General features: G+C 41.2%; 1 protein-coding gene across 8 annotated transcripts in view; it reads right to left on the bottom strand.

The window, feature by feature from the left end:
- asap1b (ArfGAP with SH3 domain, ankyrin repeat and PH domain 1b) overlaps window positions 1–15,259 on the bottom strand; it is a 75,449-nt gene that overhangs the window by 9,357 nt on the left and 50,833 nt on the right. For 5 of the 8 annotated variants that reach the window (XM_032503333.1, XM_032503337.1, XM_032503335.1 and 2 more), the window contains 14 exons: window positions 13,517–13,592; window positions 12,333–12,419; window positions 11,651–11,659; window positions 11,293–11,393; window positions 11,099–11,168; window positions 9,059–9,146; window positions 8,768–8,816; window positions 6,806–6,972; window positions 4,108–4,241; window positions 3,758–3,849; window positions 3,483–3,669; window positions 1,668–1,753; window positions 785–900; window positions 629–696 (listed from right to left, as the gene is read on the bottom strand). In XM_032503333.1, the coding sequence (XP_032359224.1) occupies window positions 629–696; window positions 785–900; window positions 1,668–1,753; window positions 3,483–3,669; window positions 3,758–3,849; window positions 4,108–4,241; window positions 6,806–6,972; window positions 8,768–8,816; window positions 9,059–9,146; window positions 11,099–11,168; window positions 11,293–11,393; window positions 11,651–11,659; window positions 12,333–12,419; window positions 13,517–13,592 (1,330 nt within the window). The remainder of the gene's footprint in view (window positions 1–628; window positions 697–784; window positions 901–1,667; window positions 1,754–3,482; window positions 3,670–3,757; window positions 3,850–4,107; window positions 4,242–6,805; window positions 6,973–8,767; window positions 8,817–9,058; window positions 9,147–11,098; window positions 11,169–11,292; window positions 11,394–11,650; window positions 11,660–12,332; window positions 12,420–13,516; window positions 13,593–15,259) is intronic. The other 3 variants (XM_032503334.1, XM_032503336.1, XM_032503339.1) reach the window with 1 other exon arrangement.

Genomic DNA, 15,259 nt, shown 5'->3' with positions numbered 1-15,259 from the left:
ATTCATCAGTAACACGAGTGAAAATAGCTACTATCACAAACCATTATCAACTATCAATAAAATGGAAAGCAGCAATAACATAAAGAAGTGAAATAAAAATCGACTGCCAATGTCAAACTCTGTAAACAAGAACCAAATAAACAATAAAAAGATAACAAATGTAATAGGTTCCAGTAGCACTATAAGTCATAGTCAGTTGTAGTATTTAGTAGAGTTAATCATGCAAAACCACACATTATTCACCATCATTCATTTCTGGGTATGAGCAGTTACCCAGTATACGTAGCTTTTACTCAGGTGTTACATTTGCTAAGACATTTATTAATTAAAGATTTTACACTGCATTTAAAATTGCTTTGTTTTTCTGCACGGTCATGTTAGTGTTAATAATGAACACAGACAATTATTTCCACTCTGCTGTCACTGTTGCTTGAGGCTGGAGACAGACCATTGACTGCCATCTAGTGTTCGAGGTAACCTTTCTAATAACATCTTTAAATCGACCACAATCCATCCCCCACAACCTTTTCTTTCATTTGTCTCTATTGTTATGATTTTGTAATGCTTTGTAGAACATTAAAATCCACTGTGATGTCCAAAATCACCAGCTGGGCGCTCTTGTACTTACTGCCTCCTCACACTGAGTGTTCTTCAGTCGCCTGGCAACATCCAGCGCTGTCTCTCCGTTCTGATTGGCTGAAGGGAGAGGAGGCATAATCAACAGCTAAGATTCTGATACATGTGAAGAGATGACATTAACAAGATGAACCTCAGTGTGACTCACTGATATCAGTAGCTGGCTTTCCCCTCAGGAGTAACTTGAGGCACTCAGGTTTTTCGTACATGCTGCAGTAATGCAGGGCGGTGTTCCCCCACTCCGTCTGCTTATCCAGGTTGCCACTGGGAGCACACACACACACACACACACACACACACACACACACACACACACACACACACACACACACAGTCAGCACACAGGTTACAAGCCAGAGGGTGTTTTCCACAGTCCTGCATCTCCAGGTTAATGTGTTATTACCCAAGATTTTGTGATTAGGCATTAGAGATAACCAGATTTTTTTAACACTGTCTCTTCCTTTAATAGTTTGAGGAGAGTATTTGAAGTCAGTCATAAAAGAACACAAGACAGACATGGAATTCTATTAGCTGTGCAAAACCAACTACACGCTACACCGTTAAAGCAGGTAAATAATCCCTTTTAGATCTCTCGTAGCTCTCAGTAAGGGCAAAAGAAATTTCTTAAATAATGAGGGCTATTAATTAATGAGAGGGTTCCACATCTTGTGTGTGCAGTTGAAGCAGTGGTGGGTAAACAATTGAAAAGAGAGGAATAAATTAAGGCAGGGAACAAGTGCTTGACCCATTTCTGTTTGCCTTGTGGGAATCAGAGCCGAGCTGTGCAGCGCTAAGCTTTCCTCTGCACTTCCACTGCTTTAATACAGACTGAAGCACAAATTAAGAACAAGAAAGACTCACAGCAGACCGACAGATTACATTTGATACTGCATTCTTACTACATAATTTATCTCTAAACTGCTTGTGTGTTTAAAGACATTTTGACAGCTTTTTAACATGAAAAGCAGAAACCAGTACTTGCAATGCAATTTTATCCTGGCATTTGGTGACAATAACTCTTAAAAATGTACCTGTTCTGCACAAGGAAGTCCACTAAGTGCAGTGAGGTCTGGTCAGCAGTCCGTACAGAGTAGTGCAGTGCTGTCTCTCCGGATTCCTGCAGGGGGCCATCAAACACAGCAAAGACACAGTGAGACAATCTTGGGCAGCACCCATTCTGTATTCTCTCTGTGTCTCTTTCAGCATTTAAACAAGCTGCAGTAAACAAAATGGCTCCTAAAAATAATATTTCAGCAGGCATAAAGCTGTTATTTGTACATTTTTGCGAGCAATTTAATCTGTGTCTGTGGATTTAAACTAGATCGACATGTCATTTCTTTAAGATGCAGCATAAAAGATTAAATATATGGGAGTAGGGAATATATGTATGTGCTGTACATTTGGTGGCATCTTGGAATCATAGGAAAGAGTAAGGGATGTATCTAGCCAAACATCCCTCTCTGTCTGGGTTTGGAAGGGGGAGTGGGATGTCACTGTGTTGTCAGCAGCCATTCAAATGTACTGACAACAGCAGATCAGATATCGGTGAGTCAGACTTCATAGCGCAGACAGCACCAGCTCCCTCTGTCACCAAACGATATCCTCTTTTATTCTGCTGCTGCATTGTACACTTAATTTTTCATTAGAGAACTACCCTGTATGTGTTATAGAACCTTGACCCATTTATGTCAGATTAAGTCTGATCACCCGTGTTGTTTACGGTACAGCATCCCCACCATCCACCACTTGTTATTTAACTTTCATTTATGCCTAAACCAGCGGTATAAACGGCGAGGAAACAAAGAGGCTGAGCCACAGAATGAAAAACAGAGACATACCAAAGATGTCGTCATCTCAGTAAACATGAACTCAAATGAGATGATGTCCTACAGTGTAATAGAGTTTGCTGGATGTCACCACCTGCTGGTGAAGTTATCCAGATGACTCTTTGATATTAGAAACGTTTTTATTCGTCAAATAATTCACCAACTGGTAGAAATGTGTCAGCGTTGGTGGTCCTGCTGGCAGTAAACCTCACGTGAGGATGAACCATTGCAGTAATGTGTGTAGAGCTCTGAGAGGGACATTTCTGGTCTAATATGACAGATCATGGTGTGTGATGAAAATATATTATAACCATGTATGAGGAGGTAGACATGTAGCCAAGATTCCAGGCAACATACAACAAAACCAAAGAATATCCATATTTGAGAAGCTGGAAGCAGTGGATCTTGGGCATTTTTTTGCAGACTAGTTCCGATTATCCACAGACCTCACTCTCATCAGTTTTCATTGTTTAGCTGTCCGGCCTGTAACTTTACTGTTTTGGTTCACTCTCAATGCTGTCATAGCGTTGTTTTCAGCCACGGCAGGCAGCTGTTTTCAGTGAAAAAAACGCTTAAAAACTCATTGTGCATTACCTGCTCAGCACCAAACAGAAGACAGGCATAGTGGGGCATTTAGCAGCTAAAGAGCCATATATTTCCATGTGCTCCAGTAGACTCTCTGAAGTCTCTCCCGATACAAGATTGCCCTACTCTGAGAGCACCGGACAGGCTAGTCAATTCCGTGTGAGGCGGTTGAAGCGTGTTAAACCTCTTCCTTCAGCCATTTATTTTCCTCAGCAGTTGGTGGAGACCAAAACCAGAGCTACAAGAGAGTGAATATTGGACTTACATTCATCAGGTGGCCAGAATCACGAATCTAAATGAATGATAATGTTCCACCATAAACCAAAATTATCTGTATGACTAGAAACCACTAGTAAAAAGTGAGTAAATATGTTCTGTTGATATACTGTAGGTGAACTTGACTATTTAATATCTGTGAAAGAAACTTGTACTCACCGGTCCAACCTCTGGGATCGGCTCCATAAGTTCAACCCCCTCTGCGTAGACCTGGATGAGAGACAGCAGATCCCTGGACTGAACCGCCTCAAACAGCTCGATCATTTTAGCTGACGCAGACGTGCACGTCTTCCTCGCATACTTGTGGTCCACATACTTAGCGTTGATGAACTCCTTCCTCACCGTCCTTGGAGGAGAAGAAGAATTCAGTCTGCTGTTTGTATATTATTAAACCAATCTAGTTTTCAGGCGTTTTTTGCTCAGAGAGTACTTACATGTCACTGAATGGAATGGGCTTTGGTGAAGGGGACGGGAGGTTTCCCTCCATGATCTCATTGAAACTACTGTTCCCTACATTCTTGGCCAGCTGGGAGAGAACAAGAAGAAGTGAACATCAGATCACATTAGTTGAATAGCATTCACATCTCAGAGAAAGATATTGTTGCTATTGTTTTTAGGAGTATATATCTCTGCTGCTTTACAAATCAACTTCGGCTTTCTGCTCTGTTTCCACTACTGTTTCATTATTTCTAATATTTCACTTGAGATGAAAATAGTAAAGGGTGTGGACTGCTGCCTCAAAAAAAGCTATTTATTCACTTGGTAGAGCATTTCTCTGACTCACCAAGAGTTCTGAGGTTCCCAGCTTGTCAAGCTCCATGGACTGGATGCGTGAGATGTGGACTCCCATCTCTCGGTGGATGCCAGAGCACTCGATGCAGGTCAGGATCCCCAGGTTGGTGGACAGCCACTTAGGATCTAGAAACACAGACATAATGAGAAAATGTGTATTAATGCTCTTCATCATCTACCAATTATTGTTTCTGCTATAGCCAGTGCAATCACAAGTGGATGGACAGATGGTGAAGATCCAGTAAAACTATTATTAGCTGGATATGTGCCTGCAATTTAAGACTATACGGAATATTTTCAATGACAAGAAGTGCCAGAAACCATGCAAATAAATATCAGTCAAATTCAACTTAAGTCCTGGCTGGGACATCAGACACATGTCATCCCTATATCTACTGTCAACTATCAACTAAATGCCCTAAAAGTGTCTTTAAGAACAAAAAAGCAGGATTTTTTTCGACAATTAAACCAGCCCTGCCCTTTACTGAAAATACATGTTGTGTGTCTGCGCTGTATTCTGGTAACTTAAGGCAGCTGTCAGTAGAGAAATTGGTTTGTCAGTGTCCCTACATTTGATTTATTCCTGTATGACTGCAGAACCTGGAAGACATGTTGAACTACTCACCAATGAAAACTATAAACCAATGGTTAAAGATAGTTTTCTATACATTGTCTGCACTAAAACTCCTTTATAACTGTGCTGTGACACGAGACGCAACACTTTCTAAATTTGGTCGGTGTTCAGTGTGAATAAAATAAAAAAAGGTTAAAGGTTAATCAACATTACTCTTCCTGTTTTTACCTATTTCGTTTTTTTATATAACAATTTGTAACTCCTGATAGACAGAGAAGTATACAAATTTCACGCCAGATTTGCATTTAAGCAAACACGAAAGGGCACTTTATTTCTGCTGCAGCTCCATTTTGTAATCGTATGAATAATTAACCTCCACACACTCTAAACTCCAAATACTCCAAAACACAAATTCACTAAACAGACAACATTTTGATCCCAGTCGGATCCTCGTCAGGTAAAAAACTGGATTCATTTTTGGTTGCCTACATGTGATGTGCATATACTTCTAATGTAATCCTGTGTCAAAACAAGATTATTTTATTTGAAAAAAAAACAGAATTTCAGCTGATGATAAAAGTGAATTTTTACAAAAAAAACTTTCTTTTATATGAAGTATATGTTGCTTTTATTGACACATCAACAACAGACATTTCAGACCACTAGAGGACTGTCATAGGCACAAACAGTGACAACAGTCACATCATTCTGCAGGAGGGAGATAGAGCTTATTGCTTAACATACTGCCAAGCAAATGGCATTAGTGCGCTGTGGTGTAGCACCCTCTAAAGCGCCGTTATTGACCGACGTCACTTCCTGATGTTCTGATGCAATCTGGAAGATTTAAGCAAGCTTTAAAACGTAGAGCTCAGCTGTATTGGTTATGAGCTCGCTGATGCTGAGAGGCCAGGGATGTTCTGTATGGATCTGACAAGTAAACACCAGGCAGACGCTGGTGGAAACGTCAAAGGCAGCCAAAAAAACAATGAGTCATACACAAAAACACAAGCAGAAGGCAGGCCCGCACACACATTTTCACAACATAATAAACAGATGCAAGCTGGTGATGGGTCATAGAGTGCATGTTAGGCACGATGAGCTGCTGCACGGGGACCTTTGTAGCTGCTTAATGCTAAAGCTGCAAATCTGTGCCTTATAGAGGGAGATCCTGGGAGAATATCAAATGAGATGGACTTGTCTTCTCTCTACTCAGACCACAGGGAACAAAGAGGTGACCTTTGAAAGTCATTGCAACGACCTCTCAACTGTGAAGTTAATCCTACACCGAGGAAGGGAAATGCTGTCAGACCAATTGACAAAGAAAAACAATATGAATCAAACGGGAAGCAGAGCTTAAACCCAAATCTGGAAAATGTGTTATATACTGAAATTATGTGTACAAACGGACACAGCAACGTGAGTATAGACCATGGCATAGCCTAGAATTGACAAATTACCTCCCCTCTCTGCAGATTGCAGGGGTCGACAGAGTGTGTGACTTATGCAACAATGTGACGTAATGATGTTGTTTCTCAAAGCATACACATTTTTTCTTTTACCCTCAGAGCATTTGTCGTCGCTCAGTAAGTTGCTGTGTGTGTGTGTGTGTGTGTGTGTGTGTGTGTGTGTGTGTGTGTGTGTGTGTGTGTGTGTGTGTGTGTGTCAAGTGTCAGAGGGCCTGAGTGTCTATGCCACTCCTAAGTGCTGAGTCTTTGCTTCCTAATGTGGGGGAGGATCAGGATCGGGATGTGTCCTGAATGCTAACAACTCTTGTGCATGCAAGCGTGCGCGAGTGCGTGCGTGTGCGCACACACACACACACACACACACACACACACACACACACACGTTTGTTGAAGGCTGCAGGGGGATTTGTAGCTTGTTCAGTTACCATCTAGCTGAAGGACACCGAGTTCAGAGCAGCTGTGACATTGCAAAGAAATCAAGATTGGTGCGTGGCTTTAAATAAAACATTTGACAACAGTGAAATCAGAAAATGCTGAAGTGAAGGTGTTTGTCTTTTCCTGCGACAAGGTGAGGGTTGACTAAGCACAAACAGGGAGAGGATGTGTATATATGTAGCCTCTCTGGACACACAAACAGCAGCAGTACACACCTGCAGCTCCGCAGTCGCAGCAGACTTCGTTGCCTGGCATGCGCAGCACGTCTTCTATGATGGCTTTGGTCAGATCCTCTAAACCGTCCTCGCCTCCGCTGCTCTGCTCGCCACGAAACGCCATATTCAAGGCCTCCTCCTTACTGTTGGTTAGCACCGAGATCCAGCTGTGCAAGGGAACACATCATTACCGGTGTTGTAAAAAAACAAGAATTTGTTTTTTTATTATGCATTTTTTTTAAAGCACAGTTGCCATAAAAACACCATGAGATATAAAGTTGATATAAACTAAACTAAAAATTTCCAGCTGCAACTGCCCTAATCAGACGATTAATTCAGTTAATTGTTTGGTGTATAAAATGTCAGAAAAGTGTCAACAAATCATTTATGTTTTGGACAATGCATAAATAAATTACTAAAAATTTAAATTGTAGTAATGAAAGAGTAAGATTTCGATATCCATAAACTCCTACGATCACTTGATATCATTAATAGGCCCCCATTAAACTGCACAAAAGATGCATGGAGAACATATTCTATAACTACTGAGATGACAACAGTAACATTAATTCAACTCTTCTTATTTCTATTTCATGAGCTGGCTCTTTTTTAAATTAGGAGTCTCAAAACGTCCTCATTTTAGATTCAGTTCCTCAACAGTCTTTTTGTGCTTGCAGATTTATTTACTGTGAAAATGCACACACATGCACCCCCACACACAACACTGTGGTCATCAAACATAGCTGTCTACAACGCACATCTGTCTACCTACTGCGCCCACACACACGCACGCACGCACGCACGCACGCACGCACGCACAACTTTAAGAGCCTAACATCAACACTTCCTCTGTCATTGTCACTCAACCATGTCTTCATAGGTAGAGGCCGGACATGGAGTGGGCACATTAGCCCACGTGTTAGATTTTTGTGTTAGATTGTCGGTTTATCTGTATGTGTGCAGAAAAAAAACATTATAATCTAAAAACGCGCATGTGTACAGATGCTGAGCCAAAGCCTTTGTGTGTATTACATGCATAACATGCTCCCAGCCTAATTGAGGGGGAGCGTGATTGGAATATGGAATATTAAATATTTAATGGAAAACAATATGAAGATGCTGCGGCTGCAGCTGCAGTTGGAAATGCGTGACAGTGAGGAGCAGCAAGATGGATCCCAAAGGATAACAAGTACATGAAAATACAGAGTGTTCAACCATAGCACGGCATCAGAGTGAGAACTTGCAAGCCAAAGCCAAAAATTGCCACAACTTAAAATGTGTTTCAAGAATTTAGTATGATGGCATACAGTTAAGTGTGTTTCTGAGCACTTTATGTCCATAATTTTGATTCTTGTGAATTTAAAGAAAGAGGAAAAATAATGAAAATAAAAAAATATATATAAAAAATAAAAAAAACACTTATCTGGGTAAACAGAGCAACCCCTCTAGGACAGACATGTGTTTATAAAGCTACCATAACAATGCTTACTTTGCTGTAAAAACAAAGTCTACATGAAGCTTAAACAGGGCTGTGTCATGATTTAATAAAACATTTGTTGAATTACTTCAATTCTAGCAATATGTGTGCATGTGTGTGTCCCTGCCTGCCGACATGCATGTGTGTGACTGTGTAGGAAACAACAGTAGGATGTTACAGTGACCTGAATAACTGAAGACCACGAATCCCACTGCTATCCTCACACTGCCTCCCTCTCTCTCACAGTCTCTCTGTAACGTCCTGTCTTTAAGTATGAGAGCAGCACTTAACTAACCCGTCCATTACTAAAAAACATTAGGTGACTGTTTCTAATCACACACAAACTCATTCACGGGATTCAGGTAAAAGTGGTCAGAAGATATGAGGAGCTTATACTGAAAAAGGTAAACTCAGAAACTTTAAGAAATTGTGATAAATGCTCTTTTGAGTGTGTTTTCTGAGCAATGTTACTCTGAAGCACTCACATGACAAACTCTTGTTCATCCTCAGCTTGGAAATGATATGTCCGGTTATCTGTTGAATACAGAAACAGTGATGTTAAGTAAGCAAATTTCTTCTATTGCGTTTTATAATACTAGAAGCAACTGACAGCATACAGTAAATTATTCAAATATATAACTTGTCTGTACGGTACCTGTTGGACATGCAGTTTAACAAGTCTGTCCACAGATTCACTTTCTTTGATGTTTATAAAAAGGCAGGAATTTCCCAAGTATCTCATACTAACATATATTCTGGTATGTAGTAAAACTTACGAGAAATTAGATCAAAGCACTTCCTGTCCTCAGTACTCGGTTTGACCTGGCAGGTGAGCAGGTTGAGTTTGACCGGCTGCCTGTTGGACTGTGGAGCACAAACAAGATCACAAGAAGGGTCACAATGGTGGATCAGACAGAAAATGTACAATCACAAAGAATTACTTCATTACAGATGATGGTCTCTATATACAGTATAAGTTATTGTTCTTTTGATTTATCCAATGACCAACAGTCGAAACCCAGAAGATATTAAATTTACAATAATTTAAAACAAAAAGAAGCAGCAAATACTCATATTTGAGAAGCTGGAACCACCAAATGTTTGGCATTTTTATTAGCTACACACTCCAAACTCCAACATATTCCATTTACAATAATATAAAACAGAGCAAAGCAGAGAAGCATCATATTTAAAGAAAGAAGTTGCAAGCAACAACATTTTTGCATGATAAATGTAAATGGACTGGACTGTAAATATATATATTGCGCTTTTCTAGTCTTAACAACTACTTAAAGAGCTTTATTATAGTAGTAAACGAACCGTTCACACACTGTTGCCTACAGCTGCCGTACAAGGTGCCACCTGCTCATCAGTTAAACAGTCACACTAACTGAAACTAAAGAATTCAGGTTGAACCATAGACTGTTCATTTTACAGTCAAAGGATTGAACTCAGGATGCCTCTTGTCCCTAAATATCTGGTCCGTGCTGGCTGTGGACTTTAATACTAAACCCAGTTGGCACATGTATACTGAGCATTGTCTCCTGCCAGTGCCAGGGCAGAGGAGGGGCCAGGGCACGTGCTAATGAAATGCTAACAGGCTGTGATGAGTTGTGGAGCTCAACTGGCTTGCTGGCAACCCGCCATGTCAACTAGAGTCACCTAGAGTTCAGCTGCCACAAAGCCTGAAACCGCCTTCATACAGAAAGAAATTATTGTAAGTTCTTGCATAATTACCAAGAGTGAGAGGGGAAAGACTTAGTCCCTCCATCAGTCAACTAAACAAATGGAAAGCTTTCATATCATATCTGAAACAACCACTTACGCCTGAACTTCTCGCAGCAGACACAAAGGATGTCATCATGCAAAGGTTCAAATCATGCTCACATCCTAACACTATAAAAAGAGCAAGTGTGACAAATAAAAATGCATTGCCAGAGTTTAATCTCTGCCATAGTACATCCGTCTATTTGTACAAAAATGATATATACAATACTATATACTATATATAAACAGTATACCAGGCTTACCATCTCAACCAACAAGCCAGCTCATTGACGTTTCTCAAATTTGAAAGTTACTAAAACTCTCCTTTATATGTAATCAAACAGGCAGCACCAGCCAGTTCCAAAACTGTTATCACCCACATGAAATTAAACAGATTTATTAACTATTACAAGACTACAAGAAAAAAAAAAGTGGCTAAAAAACTAAATCTAAGTCTATACCAAAAGTGTTAATTAACCCGTCTATTTATTGTTGGGATCATTTATTTATGTAGGAAAACCCAGCCGGTTTTAGCCTTAGTTTGAATGATATTTATATTACTTTTGCTGGTTATCAATCAAATAAGGGGGAGATAAGTTAACTTGTAATCCTCTGACATCTTTCGGGAGCTTCTTTTAACAATACTTTGGATGATATCATTATATTTCATTCATTTTATTTAATTTTAGAATACAGTGACACTGGAATAGAATAACTCAGATTTGTATGTAGATTCCTGCCATCCACAGGAAAGAAAATATCACACGCCACAGCAGCTACTGCAGCTGCACAAGAGCAGAGACGACCCTACAGACGTGCTAGCGTATACAGTGCGCTCACACTCGCTCTGAGATGAGTCACCGAGGCGCAGCAGGCAGAGGGGGGAGGGGTGATAAGAAGGGGGAGACAGGGTTGCCATGACAACCCATCTATGTCAATTCCACTCTGCCAGCGTCCAGATTGAGAAAGCCCAACACACCCTCCCCGCAAGATGTTCTCCCTTTGATCCGCACAGTGTGTGTGTGTGTGTGTGTTCGTCTAATACTCACTGTGGCATGAGAGATGGTGAGCATGCCCCCCTTCACTGAGCACTGCCTCCTCTGCCACACCTTCCTTAGCCTGTGAAGAAGAGGGGGGGGCACCATAAAAAAAGGATTTGTTATGTCTTTCTTTTCTGTGCGCACTTTAAAAGCAACATGAATGGCACTCTACAGTGTTTTAAATAATGGCTGTGTTAGCTTACCCATCACTCTTCTTCAGCAGGTAACCTTTCTTCTCACAGCCAAACTCCTTGTTTCCCTGCAGCTGGTGCATGCTGTAGCCACCCTGCTTACTCTGCGAGTCCTGTCCAAATCCACACAATACGTGCACACACGCAAATACAAAATACCAATGTTAAACACATGGCATATAGAGAGGTTGCTTAAAGACATGCAACATAGACACAAACACACCACAAAGTCCATGGTCTCTTCTCAAAACCTAAGTGCTACCAGGAATAAAACTACAAGGCATGCACTGAAGCCTCTAAAGGGCCAAACCAGTCTACTGTCAAGCAGAACACACAGATGCCAGCATGCTTAACATGCACCAGAACTTACTCTTCTAGACTTGATTCCAGACAAGCAGAAGAGAGAAGGGGGAGATAGAGGGGAGAGGTGTGAAAGATCTAGCTCAGGTGCAGGCTGGGGGTGTGAAAGAGTGTGCCGCCCGCCCATGTGCCAACCAAAACCACAATCTTATGTGTTTAACTTTGTAAATGTTCTGCTAACCGTGTGTGCTATTAACAAAAGACACTACAGGAATTGAACATCAAATATAAAAAAAAAGAATTTGTCATGCAGAACAGCAGATTGAGAGTGAATGTGTGAAAAAAAAACATCCAGCCAATTCTTCATAAGTAAATCCGGGGCTGGAAGTGTTTTTAAGGGTGATGGTGTTAAGTCGGATAGTGAGTGGCTCTCCACTGAGCAGCCAGTGAGGCACAACACTGGTCACCAGCAAAGCCTACCACACACTGGCTACCAGCATGGTACAGCACTGGACACTCGCTCTGTGCTGCAGGAGACAAGCTCCAAACCTGGTAGCGGCCAGAGTGAGAGGAGGTGTGGTAAAAACGTGGGATAGGAGTGTAAAGTTTCTAACTTGTCTGAGTGGCAGCAACGTGGCTGGTATAAGGTCTGCTAATGCTGTGTTTAGCCCCATGTGTCTGAGTTTGGACTGGCCTTTTCACCTGCTACAAGTTTAAATTTGGCCGGGTGTCTCTGAATGTGACCTGCCTACCTCCTTCTGGTCCAGCTGGAGGGAGGACTTGATCAGATCCCGCAGGGCAGTCAGCTGCTTCTTCTCCTCATCCTGAGTTTGTTTGATCTGAGGAGGACAAATGCAAGGTTGAGGAAAAGAGGCACCAGCAGAACTAGGAGATTACCAGCTGTGTTTACATAAGAGTAGTTTATTGCATTTATAAAAATATTTATTGTAAATAACTTGATTGCCATTACTTTATTTAAAGTTCATTTATACAAACAGTAAGAAAGCACATGCCCAAAAATATGTAAGGTGCTGGATCCAAAAGCAAAGAACAGAAGTCAAGGAGCAATCAGTACAGTGTTGGGATCTTCTGTCTGACTTCTACTTTCCCATCTTTGGATATGTGAAGTTAACTAGTTTCCAGGAGATTCATGACAGTTGCTGCCAATGTGCTATCTCCCCTCATGCAGTATAATAACAGCAGGAGCATTGTATCCTGATAAAACTGCTGATACAGGGGAAAGCACAGCAGTAATGTAAGTAAGACATAGTGGTGAGCAGTCAGTGTGGGCTTGTCTTTTTTAAATGTTTGCTTGTGCTAAATTTGCTATTTTGAGCCAAACATAATGTTCTCTTTCCAATAACGTGTTGTGATCTATGTAAACATGACAGTTGTAAGTCATTTCTCTTAGTGCTAATGCAATTACATTTATATGAATAGTAAACTGTATTAAGAATGCAACTTCATTCTTGATCTTGTAAACAGCAATTTTACCCAAACGAAATCTCAATTTAAAGTCCACTTACTAGCCTTTTCCCCAGAGCTTTTAAAGAAAGGCCATTAACCCAGAGCACGTTTTCCTCCCATCCCCGAATGCTATGTGGAGAAGCCAGACCCTCTGACTGCGCGCTTTGGAGGAGGGTCTAGCGAGACTAGTGAGTAGTCAACCACCTGTCCCTTTGCTCTCCACTGATTGCAGTATGAGCAAAATTAATTTACTGAATGCTGTAAGAAATGCATGAGATTCCGGAAATAGCTAGTAAGTGGACCTTGAATTCAGATTGTTTTGTCAAATTTAACTATTGAAAAAAAAAACACAGTCAAAGTACACATATGCATGTACAGATGAGTAAAAGATTAGCTTTGATTCTCTGAGAAATAAAAGCCAAAATAAAAGCATGGGAAGAGATGAAAAGGTAAAGATGTGCGTATTCACATTGTAGAGATCAGCTGCTAGCTTCTCGATGTACTGCTTCAGCTTATCCGCAGTCTTCAAGCCATCCTGGAAGAAACTGGAAAAAGAAGGTACATGTGAATCTCACTGACATTAACACACATTGGAATAAATATGAGAGACAAGAAAGCCATTTATGGGAATTACTGCGTTGCATATGTCAGGTGTTGGACTGTGCTGCTTTTGGCCACTGTGAAGGTCACAGAGAGAGAGGAGATTGGTGCAGTTTATGTTTAATGTATAGCTCGGCTCGTTATGGGGCCTCTGGCTCTTGGCACAGAAATCGTAGCTGGCCGTGTTCCACGGCAGATTTGCAGAGGTGCTTAGCACATCCTGAAATCCATCACAGATCTGTCAGTGTTACACACCTCTATGCAGCGCTGCAGCTGCAAATCACCACTAATGACCTCCCTCTCTCCAGCCCCTGCCCACCTTTCCCTTCCGCTGTTCATTATTTTCTTCGTCACATCTCTCCTCTGCCTGTTTTCTTTTAATCTGTGCATCGAGGATCCCCCATCTCTCCTCCCACTCCATCCAGCGCTACATGTCGATTACTAAAAAGCCTGTCTGTTATTATAGTATAGTATAGTTAAAGCGTTGATGCTGCAGGTAAGGACAAGATTCACCCCGGCTGATTTTTTGCACATTTACTGCACAATATTGTTATTTGTGTGTCACCACCTCTGTTATGGGCAATTTGGGAAATATGGACTCCTGGAAGAAAAAAATATTTTTTCCAAATAAGCACAGAAGGTAGTCCAATGGAAATTCCTCTAGGTGTTGTGGCAAACTGCATAGCAACATCCTGGTAAACCCGGCAGCTGTCCTTCATGCCACATTGATGTGTATACGCCAATTTGATTATGCTAGTCAGGACGGTGTGGCTCACTTTTGATTTAGCTTGAGTGATTGCTGGTTAAGAAGATTTCTGTTACTTTAAAGTTTTTTGGAAAGCTGTAAGTAAGCATCTCATCCTGATCAATTTCGTTCTTGCAAAAGTTTCCCCGGGCCTGGCTGGCAAATGCTCAAATTTCCCTTTAATTTCCGTTCTTAATTGGTTAAATGAATTGGTTCAGATGGTAAAAACTAAGACAAATAGTTTTCTTCTTTTGGACATCAAGCAGTTAGTCTATCCTTCGCGTTCCACTTCTGGGATTTCTCCGGTGCTGCAGGAAATTACCCCAAATGTATTTTCCGTTTCCTTCCGCTGTCTTTTTGTTGGAATATTAAATTTGGTGGATTTGTGAGCATTATTGTTGACTGCTCCTGAGATCTTTGCGGGGTAAATTGAGATAACTAGCTGGAATAGTTTAGTTTAGCACCGTCCATCACAATTGTGATGGGTTTAAAGAAAGGCCATTAACCCAGAGCACGTTTTCCTCCCATCCCCGAATGCTATGTGGAGAAGCCAGACCCTCTGACTGCGCGCTTTGGAGGAGGGTCTAGCGAGACTAGTGAGTAGTCAACCACCTGTCCCTTTGCTCTCCACTGATTGCTTTTTTATTTGTAATCCATCACCACTGCAGCTTTTCTATCCCTCAAGGCCCAGGTTGAACATATTAAACAGGAAAGTATACTGTTTGGTCCTAGTGTTATGACAGGACCTAGCAACGCTGAGAGAAAATTTGTCATTTTGTCACAGGGCGTTGTGAGCTGTGGTTCTGGCACAGAGTGCGCCCACTTATTTACCCACCAAACCCCACAGCTGTCAGAACATATCTCTAT

The sequence above is a fragment of the Etheostoma spectabile genome, chromosome 22 (assembly GCF_008692095.1).
Source record: "Etheostoma spectabile isolate EspeVRDwgs_2016 chromosome 22, UIUC_Espe_1.0, whole genome shotgun sequence".
Taxonomy (NCBI): Eukaryota; Metazoa; Chordata; class Actinopteri; order Perciformes; family Percidae; genus Etheostoma; species Etheostoma spectabile.
The sequence above is the reverse complement of the archived record's forward strand: the minus strand, read 5'-3'. Positions and strand labels throughout refer to the sequence as shown.